Here is a 14,067-nt window from a genome sequence, read left to right on the forward strand (position 1 = left end):
GCTTATCCATGTCGCTTCACCAGCTCCCCTAATGGCTGAGGCCAAGAGAAGAAATACCAGCACAGAAGGTAAAGTTAAGTGGATCCCCAGGAGGATGTCATCCAATATCCAATGCTTTGGAAGAACCAAACACACTTTTCATGAATAAGGCCCCAGTAGGTGGTGGTAGCCTCCAGTTCAACCTTGTCTTAGATTCCAGGGCAACTCTAATAGAACCTGTGACATTTGAAAAAATATTGCATAAAATGTTCGTGGTAGCAAAACTGAGGGGTGCAACGACATGGGGAATGCTTCTCACTATGAACTTTTAGCCTGCTGTGCTAAATAAAATGAGGCCTTTCTTTTGAAAGCTCACAGCCCAAGGGCGCAACCCAATGGAAATCTCTCTCTAGAGGGAGAGACTATCCTTTTAGTCCCATAGATCTGTTTTTAAAATGTTCACTATTTTGTCAGTAAGAAATTAACATGAAACGGCCCTTTTGCTTGTCTCACAAACAAAGCACTGCTACTTGAACACACACTGCTGAAAGCTGGACACTGGATAGTGCTGTTGCTAGCACTTTTATTGGTTGGTAAATAATACCTTCAGGAGAGTTATTCAGCAGTTGAGATACTGAGGTAACCTGCTATGAAGGTAAAATATAACAGTGTAAACATAAATTTCTGATTAGAAGATGTGAAGGATGATGTGCTCCATTGGGTCTTGTATGACCTCTGTAAAGTCCATTCAATACCATGTTTGTACATGGTTCTCTGTAGGAGGATAGTAAAGATCTAACATCAGTCTCTTTCCTTGTTAATTCAGGATTGTTGCTATATGTATTAACATAGGGTCTACAAGCCCTAGTCATGGACCAGAACCCTACTGTGCTACGCTGTCCCTTCCCCAAAAAGTTTACATTCTAAGCAAAAGACAAGAGGCAGCAGATGGACACAGACAGATGGGAGCATACAAGGAAATGTCTGACAATATTGGTCAGCATGATAGGCAGTGGTGTCCACACATCAGCAGCCTAACTGTTGTCAAATTCTGCACAACATTCCTGAAGGCTCTCTAATGCAGGATTAAATTTGCCAGTGTCAGGGTTTCAGCTGCTTCCCTTGCAAAACTGTTTCCTAAAGCAGTGGGCATTATTGTTAAGGAACTCATTCCTGATGTCCAGCCCAAATGTTCACTTCCTTCCTTTACCCTTATTTAGTAGCCCAGATATAAAATTGCTGTATTTTTCTTGTGATTGGGCTGTTACAGTTGAAAACAGTCCACTTTCTGTTATTATTTCAGGTTTCAGAGTAACAGCCATGTTAGTCTGTATTTGCAAAAAGAAAAGGAGTACTTGTGGCACCTTAGAGACTAACCAATTTATTTGAGCATAAGCTTTCGTGAGCTACAGCTCACTTCATCGGATCCGATGATGTAAACATGTTGTTCACGAAGATTCAAGCCCTGCTCACTGCCATGGATGTGAGAGATAGCAGGTGCTTGCTTTGTGTTTTTTGTCTCAGCAAATGTAACTCTTTAATATAGTGGACAGAGACTATTTTCTGTGCATGGAAGTTGGACCAATTCTCATCAGGCCAACTGCATTTCTCGGTCTCCCCTCTGGAATCCAGTGGCAGAAACAGAGGCTCCCTGTTTTGTTTTTTCTTTCTCTTATTGAATCCTTGGATCTGCTGTAAATCTCTGCTCTGCTGGTGTAGTGCAGTGTTTCTTGGCTGCGTGTTATGGGTATGTGACACTGAACAGTAGCATCCTGATATCGCAGAAAGAGGAGAAGATAGAGTTAGGATGTTTGCTGATGACCGAAAGACTGAGGGAGTGGTGAATTAGACAGGGTGATAGCTATTTGGATTGCTTTGTAAGATGGGCGTAAACAATAAGCATTTTAATATGGCTAAATGTATGTATCTAGGAACAAAGTAGGTAGGCTATATTTTCAGGATCAGGGACCCATCCTGGGAAGCAGTAACTCTAAAAAGACTTTGAGGATCATGGTGGATAATCTGTTGAACATCACCTCCCAGTGTGGTGCCAGGCCCACTGATTATAAAATGGTTTTAAAAAGGTCAGCTGGTCCACGTCACTGGTCACTCGAACCGTTCCCCTCTATTCGACATTGGTGAGGCCTCATCTGGAGTACTGTGTCCAGTTTTGGGCCCCACACTACAAGAAGGATGTGGAAAAATTGGAAAGAGTCCAGCGGAGGGCAACAAAAATGATTAGGGGACTGGAACACATGGCTTATGAGGAGAGGCTGAGGGAACTGGGGATCTTTAGTCTGCAGAAGAAGAATGAGGGGGGATTTGATAGCTTCTTTCAACTACCTGAAAGGGGGCTCCAAAGAGGATGGCTCTAGACTGTTCTCAGTGGTAGCAGATGACCAGAACAAGGAGTAATGGTCTCAAGTTGCAGTGGGGGAGATTTAGGTTGGACATTAGGAAAAACTTTTTCACTTGGAGGGTGGTGAAACACTGGAATGTGTTACCTAGGGAGGTGGTGGAATCTCCTTCCCTAGAAGTTTTTAAGGTCAGGCTTGACAAATCCCTGGCTGGGATGATTTAGTTGGGGATCGGTCCTGCTTTGAGCAGGAGGTGGGACTAGATATTCTATGATTCTTGCTAGCACTGGTGAAGTTGTACCAGTGCTAGATAAACCATGGGAAAACTGCTTGAAATTCTCAAAGTAGACTGCCTCCGTGTGCGCTGTGAGAAAGTTACTGCGTTAACTGAACGGAGCTGAGTGGAAGCAGGTTTCCCTCTAATTTTTAGCTGCTTTGCAGAGAACCTGGCTAACCTTCCCTAACATGGCTAATTAGCGTAGATCCAGTCTCTGGAGAAGAAAGAACTTAGCCCTTTAGATGAGTGCATGTTGTTCAGACGTGTATGCTTAAGCTACTGCGTTCTATATGTGCTTTAAGACACACCTGTTTCATGCCTTCCTGTAACTGCCTCTTGCCATCTTATTACAGTAGCTGCTCAGATTTCATAGGGAAACACCAGGATTTCCATGTCCCCTACAGCAGCCCTGACATAAACACTTGTAAGAGACTGGAGAGAAGTAGTCTGGGGAAAGTTGGCCTAATAACTTAGAAAATAATACTGTACACTGCTGTAATGTCTTTCATCCTGTAGGCTTCCAGGTAGCATCACAAGTGATATGTAATGCAGCTAAATCTGGGTGCTGGAGCTAATCTGAACACAAGGAGAGGGTAGTAAGTAAACAGGAGCCAAGGCAGACCACCCTGGACTCTCCCTTATGAGAGGCTCTGTAGCAGAGGTTGGTAACTATACTAAATTGTGTCTGGGAGTAGGGTGAGCAGGTTTCTACAGGTCGGGGCATCAATTTTCTGAGGGAGGATGGACAGGCTTTCTTTGTAGGAGGCATGTTAGAGACTGTGGCAGCTGTTCAGATAGCTAAAGGGCTCAGCTTAAAACTTCTTTTTCTCATTTTTGGCAGTTCGCTGTGCTGTGGTGATTTGTTTAAAAAATAAATGCCTTGCTTTTTAGTAAGGTGTCTAAGACAATTAAGACTTTTCCATTGTGTCCTATGCTTTTATCTAGTGTCTCATCTGGTCATGAGCCACTGCAGATGCATAGGAAATGCAACTTCTCAGCTAAATCACGTGAGTGAAACTTAAGTATTTTAGCTCACTCAAGATGCTATTGTAAGTAAAGGAGTATTGTTTACCACAAAAAGCTCTACCTAAAATGAGAGCTGTCACTAGAGTGAAATGGTGAGAGCTCCAGATGGTAACAGCAACTAACAGCTCTAGTCCTTGCTGGAAATCCTTTGCTGCAACTGTGTAGGGGACGGGCATTTTCACTCAACTTTTCTATACCTCATGTTATAAGGATGTTCAGGATATAATGAGACTGTCACAATTGTATAATACTTTCCAAGAAGTGAATGCTACTCTCCCTATCAAATGTGCAAAGTGCCTGTGACTAATTCAGCAACTGAGCAGCAAGCAGCATAGTGACATCAGTTATATGGTCTAGTATTTCAGTTCAAACAGCCCTTCAAAGGCCAGGTGTTTTTCATATACACATCTGTGCAGGAAGGGGACCATGGCCACAAGAGCAGTGGGTTGGGCTGCATGGCCTCAGTGAGCTATTCTTGATCTTATTGTACTTTTCTGGACAACATACAGAATTCTGGGGACTTCACATGTGCAACTTTCAGGTAGTGGATACTTCTGCATATACATAATCTTTTGGCCTCAAACCTAGGATCTGTGGGCGTACATTTTGAAAGGACAGATCTGAAGGTCCATTTTGTTGGGGGGAATTCTGCCCTTCTGACATACTCACAATTGTCTGTTCTGTGGGGTGTCTTTTGTTTTTGTTTGGTTTTTTTTTAAACCTACAGATGTTAAAACTTACCTTGAATGTGAAAACCTGCCCATAGCAACCCTTCTATTTTATTGCTGAGGCCCCCATGTCCCTCATGTAATGATTATCTACAGTCACATTTTAAGATCTGATTTTTTTTTCTCTCCCCATCCCCTAGTCTGAAGGATTTGAGTGTTTAATGTGTTCTTTTTGACATATGTCAAATAATATTTAAAATAGCTGCAACTGTTAACCCTATGGTGTGACTGATGTTGTATATGCCACATCTACCAGTTTAGGGAACTCCTACAGCAGTGGGGATAAGGGGATATGTGATTTCTAATGGCTGTGGAGAGAAGGAGGTGCAAGCTCTCATCTTGATGACTACAGCATCCTTCTCTCTCGCCTTCACAAATGTAACCTTCCCCTGCTCATATCCATTCAGGATGCAGCACAGCTCAGTGTCTGAACTGTCACGCCTCTTTTTGCATCTCTCCTCTATCATATCAAACATAAGCTACTTGTCTTCGCTTTCAAGGCCTATCATTTATCTTTCAGTATCAAGATGTTGACTCCTGTCTCTGATTGGCCTGTGATAGCAACCTCTGCCTACTTGTTAAAATTTCAAACAAGCACACCTTTTCTGCTTTCTCCCTTGCTGCCCCTCATGGTTGGGAGGAGCTCCCTGTAAACATTTGCAAAACTAAAGCTTTATCCTCCTCCAAGCTCTTCTTTTCAGTGTTTACAGTTTTTTTTTGTAAGCACTCCTGCAGCTACTGCTCATCATGCTCATCAATATTCCTCTTTTTTTGTGTGTGTGTGGTTTCCCTATTATGTTGGGTGTTCCTGGTCTTCTCCTACACCTCATCTTCTTGCATGGATTCAACTATCAACTCTTACTCACAAATTTGACTTGTCTCCCTTTATCCAAGCTTGGAAAGCTTCCTGTCCCTCTAATGAATGTCAAGCCTACTCCTCCCTGCTTTTTTTCATGGCTGCGGATTATAGGGTTGCTCTCCCACCTATTCATGCTCACCATGTAACAGAAGTTACATGAGGGTTGATTAGCTCAATTTCCCACTCATCTCTTAAGACACGTCTTTGTATTAGAATAGGAGTTTATGTATAGTACTGCACCCACACTTATTCCTGCAGAAATAGCTCAGAACAAAAAAAATTGAACTTTGGTAAATATGTGCATATAAAATTAATAGGCATGGACTCATTCTTTACAGTGTTTAACACTGTATTGTCTACAGCTGATTTGAGTTTGAAACAGAAGTGCTTGGATATGGTATGAAGTTTTCTCCCTTAATAGGAGAAATTGTTTGAATGTATTTATTGGTTTATTAAAATATTAGTGACTTCCTCCTTGCTAGAGGAGGAGAGAAATCGGAGAAGACCAAATCTCTCTCAAATACAGGAGGCTCCTAGCAAGAGCACTCTAGTGCAAGGGTTCTCACAAATTTTTTGGTAGCCTCAGAGTATGGCCACCAACTCTTGCTAGTGGCCATTCTGACAATTTTTCCTAAAATACAGAATAAACTTTTAGGAAAAATAAATATACACATATATGCCTAAATCATTGTAATTTATGAAGGGTTTTTTGTAGACTCAACTATACATTATTTTTATTATCTCTATTCTTTACTGGACCTAAACAGAATAGGAACACAAATAAGATGCTTTACATGTTCTTGTCTTTTGTTTCTTTTGCTTTGTTGGTTGCCTTTTTCTAAGACTTGCCAGCTAGCAAGTCTGCTTCTGTGAAAAGTGATATTTGTATGTTTGTTAATATCACTTTTCACAGCAGCAAATTTGCTAGCTCAGTGGAAAGCAGTGAGAAGTGACATTAACAAACATACAAATTATCACTTTTTATAGCCCAGGAGGCTGTGGTCCCATTTGAGAAATGGTGCTGTGGTTGATGGATAATGAAGCTAGTGTCAGGAAGTTTTCTTCTTCTTCTATCAGGTTGTAAATCAATGGCTCTGCAAGAGACCCTCAGTGAGTTAAAGCTATTTCTACACTGCACATCTTCAGTGCTGTAGCTGCATCACTGTAGCACTTCAGTGTAGTAGTTCACTACAGCAACAGGAGTGGTTCTGCTGTCACAGTAGGTAATCCCCTGCCCCAAGGAGAAGTAGCTAGGTCAGCAGAATTATTCCATCAACCTAGCACTGTAAACAGTAGGTGTGGTTAGGATAGCATATCCTTGTCTATACAGGGTGTAGATTTTTCCACACTTGAGAGAAACAGCTATGTCTATATAAGTTTTCAGTGTGGAGTATCTCTGAATGAGAAGCATCTCTGCCTCTCAGCTCTTGGCCTTACAAAGTCACGGGACCTCCTCCTAGTGATGGCCAACATGGCTATCTGTAACAGCAGGGAGATGATGGTGGCTGAGGGGGTTCTCTGCAATGGTGGGGCCTATTTCCGTTCCTCTCTCCGCTCACGTATCTGGGCAGAGTTCCTCTGGGTGGCGTCTGCTGCCTCCCTTGACACCATTGAGGAGCAGGGGTTGCTGCCTGGGGTTTTCTGCTCAGTGTTGCCTTCAGGTTCCCTACTATTGATCCTCACACCTGTCTTTGTGTTTTTTTTCTGCTGTCCCCTGTAATTAGTTGAGTCCTGGACTCAGTGGATCCTCCCCATAGGCTGAGGGTGGGTCTGTTCATCATGGGCAGGTGCACCTTGCAGAACCCCAACAGGAGCTCTTGCACTCATTATGCAAAAACAGAAGTCACAAGAAACTCTTCCTCAGGTGGAATGGCAAGCTGAAGGCATTGTTTTGTAATGATTTGTTACTTAGGGCTGGTCTACACTGAAAACTTACATTAGCACAGCTGTGTTTCAGTGGTGTGAAAAATCCACACCCTTGGAGAGAGACGGCTATGCTGTAGACAGCACTAGTTTGACAGAAGCATTCTTCCATTGACCTACTTACTACTACTTAGGGAGGTGGACTACCTTCAGCCACCCCCTCCCATTTGCATACACTCCTGCAGCTGTGCCATTATTAGGTGTTAAGTGTAGACATAACCTAGAGGCTTTAGATCAGGTTAATCTAAACTGCTTCACTCTCCAGTAGTTTTTCTAGTATAAAGCAGCTTTGACTATTGTTAACCTTACCTACTCTACCCTATAGTAGTTTGCATGTGGAATTTACAATGACCTGGTCTCTACCCAAAGGCTAAGTTAGCCCAGCTACATGGCTCAGGGGTGTGAAAAATCCACAGCCCTGAGCAGCATAATTAAACCAACCTAATCTCTATGAATTCTTCCATCAACCTACCTACCATCTCTCAGGGAGGTGGATTACTTACACCACCAGGAGAATGGCTCCTGAGGGCAGCAGTAGTGTCTATACTGAAGCATTAACAAAAGACTAGCCATACTGGATCAGACCAAAGATCTATCTAGCCCAGTATCCTGTCTTCTGACAAAAAGAAAAGGAGTACTTGTGGCACCTTAGAGACTAACCAATTTATTTGAGCATAAGCTTTTGTGAGCTACAGCTCACTTCATTGGATGCATTCAGTGATTTGAGCTTATGCTTAAATTGGTTAGTCTCTAAGGTGCCACTAGTACTCCTTTTCTTTTTGTGAATACAGACTAACACAGCTGCTACTCTGAAACCTGTCTTCTGACAGTGGTCAATGCCAGGTCCTTCAGAGAGAATGAACAAAACAGGCAATTAGCAAGTGATCCATCCCCTGTCACCCATTCCCAGCTTCTGGGAAACAGAGGCTATGGACACTATCCCTGCTTATCCAGGCTAAGAGCTATTGATAGACCTATCCTCCATGAACTTATCTTTTTAGAACCCTGTTATAGTCTTGGCCTTCACAACATCCTCTGGTGAAGAGTTTCAGATGGTGAGTGCATTGTGTGAAGAAATACTTCCTTTGGTTTGTTTTAAACCTATTAATTTCATTTGGTGATCTCTAGTTCTTGTGTTATGAAAAGTAACTAACACTTATTTACCTTCTCCGCACCTATCATGATTTTATAGACCTCTATCATATCCCCTCCTTAGTTGTCTCTTTTCCAAGCTGAAAAGTCCCAGTCTACTTAATCTCTCCTCAGCTAGAAGCTGTTCCATATCCCTCATCATTTTTGATCTTTTCTGTACCTTTTTCCAAATCTCTCATCTTTTTTGAGATGGGGCAACTAGCTCTCCACAAGTGTTCAAGATGTAAGTGTACCATGGATTTATATAAAGGCACTGTGATCTGCTGTGTTCTTTTCCACTGATTGTGACTAGTGTTAGCTTTTTTGACTGCCACTGCACATTGAGTGGATGTTTTCAATTATCCATAATGCATAAGATTTCTTTGAGGGGTAATAGCTCATTTATACCCCTTCATTTTATATGTACACTTGTAGTGTTTTAAGTGTAGACAAACCCTTTGAAGTCTCTGCTCTCAACAGCAGCATGGCTACTCTCAATCACATGTAGCATGCTCCTACCACTGTAAGGCTTTGATAGCTGATCAGACCAAAGATGGTCCTGTAATCAGTTTTGTTCCACAGCTGTACTGAGCTGTTGCGAAGATAAGCACTGAAGCAAGCCATTTCATGTCTGTACAATACAGGAACCATTACAACACCCATCCTTTTACCATGTAAGCAGTATGAGGTTGACACAGAAGCAGAGACCTTCTCCCCCCAGCTGTTATTTTAAAATGGAAGTACAGAGAACATCTTCATTGCACTTTTTTAATTGCACAGGTACTTTTAAATATTAAATGGAGAAAGCAAATCACTGAAACTAAGTAGCAATAGAAAATTTTCATAAGCATTTACATAGTAAGTTATGTAAAATTTACAAGACATTTTTAATCTTATGTTGAGCCAACTGTCTGTACATGGAGGGAAACATAGCCCCACTGCCTAAGCAGGCTATTGCTGTGACAAGGACTTAAACCCCTCCCACCCACCCCCCGTCGCTACCCCAAAGTAAATTTCTCATAGGTACTGAGGGTTTGCCCAAATTGGGCAAGGTACAGTTTAGGTACAAGAGCACCTGTTTCTTTCTGAGGATATTACTTTTAGTCTCTGATAAGGGAGATTAACCATTTCCTTTCCAAGAGAAAGTAGTGGTATAAAGGGCACTATTATACCCAGTTGTATTCTGAGTCTGAGATGGGCACAAATTAGCAAAATACTGGCTTTGGTGAAAACACTTTAAAGAGTAATGTTCTTTTAGAAATAGCCATCTACTTTACTTCTGGCTTAAGAAAAAGGGGAGATGGTTCTTACTACCCTGCATAGATTGTAAAGTGTTGCTCCACAGAAGAGAGATGCAACACTAATGAATAAATCAGACACTGATCAACTGGGGAAAAAGTTCATTGGCAAAAGTATCTTCCCAAGAATGGTCTGTGCTCAGTGGAGAGGGCAGATCACTGAAGGGAGAAGGGGATCCTTCATATCCAGAGTCACTACGTGCATCCAACAGACAGCCAGAGGTCTCAAGGCTGTGATCAGATGAGAGCAGGTTTGAGATACCCAGCTCAGGCAAAAAGTTATCTATAGGTTCCTCTTTCACTGAGACTGGGGACTCAAGGAGGTCCTTGTCTTCTGAGGGAGAGAGAGATGCTTCCTCTATTTTCATTAACATATCAGCTTGGCTGCCCATTTTAGCAGGGATCTCAAAGATTAGGGGCTTGGTGTACACATGGTCAAACCGGATCAGTTCATTAATGGCCTCCAACTTGGCTGATGAGGACCCCACAGAGGGAGTGGGGGAGGCTGGTAAGGAATCTGATTCTTTTCCACAGATTTCTTCCTCCAGCTCTTCCAAGCACGATGACTCTGAATTACCATACCGGAGGAACATGTCTGGGTCCAGGCTGTCCAGAATGCCCAACAGGAGATCAGACTGCAGAATACAAAACCCACCATTTTAAAAGGAACATGCAAACTACTGTACACAAACCAAACCTACCCTTGAAACCAACCTCAAGTAGGTTAAGCTCAATAGGACCTGAAGACCTGATCAGTACTGAAAGGCAGCACAAGTGGGAATGGCATATGTACTTTGATATGCTCATTTACTTAACCCTGAGCTTTCTAGTCCATTAACCCTTCCAGGAGCTTGACTGGCACCATTAGACTGTTCTCTACATTACTGATTTGCATTACAGTACCCTAATGGGGCCCACTCAAGATCAAGTACCCTGCATAGTGGTGGGTACTGTTCGAACAAAAAACTCTTTGCCTACAATCTCTGTAGAGCCAGCAAACAAAGGCAAATCTGGAAATAAAGAGTCAGCACCAGGTACTAGCCTGAGCAGTAGTTTCCATGACCACAAGGTTATCAGTATCAACCTGTTTGTTCCTTGGCTTTTAGCTGTCTCGTGTCCTTGTATCTGACTCTGGGATACAGACAGCAGTTGAACAGTAACTAGTAGACTTCACAATATTAAGCTATTTAAAACCTGTCCAAAGCTACAGTAGAAATACAGCATTTGCTTTGAAGGATTGCATGTTTTCAGGGTTTTCACATGCACACAAAACTGAAAATGAGCCAACATGTGATGCAGCTATAAACAAGGCTCATATTTGGGGGTGTATTAACAGGAGTATACTATGCAAGATATGAAGCAAGTGTCCTGCTCTCAAGCACAGGTGAGACCTTGGCTGGAGTACTGAGTCCAGGTCTGGGTGCCACACTTTAGCTGCAATCTGGACAAACTGAAGAATGTTCAAAAGAGCAACAGAAGTGATAAAACCTCACCTATGAGGAAAGGTTAAAAAAACTGCACATATTTAGTCTCCAGAAAAGACTGAGGAGGGAGAAGGTAAGTAATTACGTTAAGGGTTATAGAGGACAAGATAATTGTTCTCCATATCCATTGAAGGTAGAACAAGTAGTAATAGTCTAATCTCCTGGGCTGCAGATTAGACTATGTCTACACTACAGACCTCACAGCAGCAGCGCTGCAAGGTCTCCTGTGTAGCTGCTCTATGCCAGTGGAAAAGAGCTTTCCCACTGGCATAATGAAGCCACCCTCAACGAGCTGCAATAGCTGTATCAGTGGAGATCATCTCTTGCCAACATAGTGCTGTCCACACCGGCACTTTTGTTGGTGAAACTTAGGTCAGTCAGAGATGTGTTTTTTCACATCCCTGACTTCCAAAATCGCTACTGTAGACAAACCCTTAGGTTAGCTATCTAACTAAAGATAAGTAAGCACTGGACTAGGCTTCCAAGGGAGGTCACAGAATCCCTGTTAAGAGATTTTTAAGAACAGATTAGACAAGCCTGTCAGGGATGTTCTAGATATCCTTAAATCCTGCCTCAGTGCAGGGGACTAGATAATTTCTCAAGGTCCTACATTTCTAGGGGTCTATTCTTCATGTTGCAAAAAGTTGAATGATAATGTTTATGGGAACACTAACTAAGGTACGCTATTTAACTGCCTTCAAAATAATCAACTTCCGCTTAATTTATAGTCCTGTTTTTGTCCTATGACCGCATGAGCATTAATAGGCCACTTCCTGTTGAATGGTCTCTTAGAATACCTAATATGCAGTGTTGGTCCCAGAATACTGAGAGACAAGGTGGGGGAGGTGATATCTTTTAATGGACCAACTTCTGTTGGCAAGAGACAAGCTTTCAAATTTACACAGACATCATCTTCAGAACTTGAAAGCTTGTCTCTCTCACCAACAGAAGTTGGTCCACTAAAAGATATTACCTCACCCGCCTGTCTTTGACTTATTGGACACAGCTTGTAGGTCAGTAGTTCTGCCCAAGATTCACAAGCACAAATGTATCAGAGCATCTGGGCCTTTGAAATATGCCAGCTTATCTGAACTACATTGTTGGTGTGTTACAGCTCAAATTCTAATGCCCCTAGTACCATAGCTGATGAATTGGAGACACTGGGCTGTAATTCTTTCAAAAACTCATGATCTGGAAACATAGAATGGCTGCTCACCTCAGAGTCTGAAGAGTCAATGCCATCAGCATCCATGTGGAGACTGTCAGGAGGGGTGACTGCTGGGCCTGCACCTGCTGCAGAGGAACACGTAGTCTGAGTGCTGCGGACTCAGCGGACCCGGTCACCATCCTGATTTCATCCACCTGTGATTCCATCACCACCTGTATAAGAAGAGAAGCCTAATTATCCAATATTATTTTGACTCCTAAACCACCTGTTTGAAAGTCTTCCCATTATTGCAAGGGTACAATACTGAGTGTCATCATGCAACCATCCTTTGGCAGTCTGTTGCCTGAATCTCAACCTTACTTGGCTAGCAGCCAAAACAAGGAACAGCGCTGCAGAGACTGGAAGTGAGATGACCATTGAAGACTCATGTTAAATACACCACTGTGGTTGAGCTTTAACTTCAGTCTGAGACATCCATTAATAGTACACTGGATGCACAACCATCTTCTGAAGGAGGCTGACCTTGCCAGCCCATTGTTTTCCCTTTGTGCCACATACTGGTTATTCACCACCAGCTCTTGTGGCTGGATTTAATGCTACTTTGCATGCAAGGATAAAAAGCAGGTTACACCGAGACCAGCATGAGATGTAGATTTGAGAGGATTCTGAATTAACTCTTTGAATGCTGCTGGGTTTTTTCCAAGGTGCCAGCCAGCAGCCACTTAAAGTCCTCAGTGGAGATAAGAGAAGCCCCCCCCCCCCATCCCTATGCAGCAATCAATATTAACGATTTTGGGAGGATATTAAGCCTCATATGCTTCAGGATGTGAAGCCCATCTGTTACCTCTTGATGAGACCTAGTACAAGGGCAGATCATCCCACCTCACCCACTGCGAGTTTCTTACACCTTCCACTGAAGTATCTGGTGCTGGCCGGTCTCAGGCACCAAGGAACTGCCAGCAGACTCATCTGCCCCAATCCCACACAGGGAACGGGCAGACACTCACCTCGGGCGCTCTCTCCTCCAGCGCATCCAGCCCCAGCCGATAGCGCAGCTCTTGGTTCTGCACGGCGAGCCCCTGGGTCTTCTCCCGCAGGAGCTGGTTTTCTAGCAGGAGATTCTGGTTCTGAAAGAAGCCCACAGGCGACCTCAGCGGAGCAGGCCGCAGCAGCCAGCTCCGTTCCCCCCCGCCTGCAATGTGCTTTGTACCCCTGCGGCGCAGGGCTCCCTGCCCTCTGCAGCCGGCCGGCCCGAGCCCCCGAGCCCTACCTCCTGCTCCAGCTCCAGCACCTGCTGCTCCAGCTCGCTCATCCGCGCCTTCTTCCTGTCCCGGGCGCTCTGCGCCGCTACGCGGTTCTTCAGCTTCCTGCGGGGAGACAGCGCAGCCCTGAGCCCCGGCCCCGGCCCCGGCGGAGAGGCCCCCGGCCCCACCCCACGGCGCCCCCCGGCCCCGCTCACCTGCGCAGCGCCTTCTCCTCCGGACTCAGGTGAGTGAGCCGCTGCCGCTTGCGGGCCGGCGGCTGGGGCTCCGGGCTGGGGGAGCGCGGGCCCCCCGCCGGGAGCGCCACGGAGAGGGGCCGGCTGGCTGCGGCGCCCAGGGGCTCAGCTGCTTGGCCGGGGATGAGGAGCAGCCGCGGGGCCGCGGAACCGGGCAGCGCCACCATGGCGGGCGCGGGCGGCTGAGAACCCTGGCGCCGCCGACGTTCCACTGGCCGAACGCTGGGCGCCCCGCGTTCCACCCGCCCCGCTCGCGTTCTGCCAGCGTGGCTCGGCCGCATTGGCCAGCGCTGTCCGACGCCAAGCACCGAGGAGCATGCGATTGGCCCGTGACAAGGG

The 14,067-nt window shown here is 44.6% G+C and overlaps 1 protein-coding gene across 1 annotated transcript; it reads right to left on the reverse strand.

The window, feature by feature from the left end:
* Window positions 1-9,874: 9,874 nt before the first annotated feature.
* Window positions 9,875-13,910, reverse strand: XBP1 (X-box binding protein 1). Its single transcript, XM_074972261.1, has 5 exons — window positions 13,690-13,910; window positions 13,501-13,597; window positions 13,238-13,357; window positions 12,279-12,442; window positions 9,875-10,213 (listed from the first exon to the last, which is right to left on the reverse strand). The coding sequence occupies exons 1-5, from the start codon at window positions 13,893-13,895 to the stop codon at window positions 10,024-10,026; spliced, it is 777 nt and encodes a 258-aa protein (XP_074828362.1). The 5' UTR covers window positions 13,896-13,910; the 3' UTR covers window positions 9,875-10,023.
* Between the last annotated feature and the right edge of the window lie 157 nt (window positions 13,911-14,067).

Source organism: Natator depressus, chromosome 15, assembly GCF_965152275.1.
Source record: "Natator depressus isolate rNatDep1 chromosome 15, rNatDep2.hap1, whole genome shotgun sequence".
Lineage (NCBI taxonomy): Eukaryota > Metazoa > Chordata > Testudines > Cheloniidae > Natator > Natator depressus.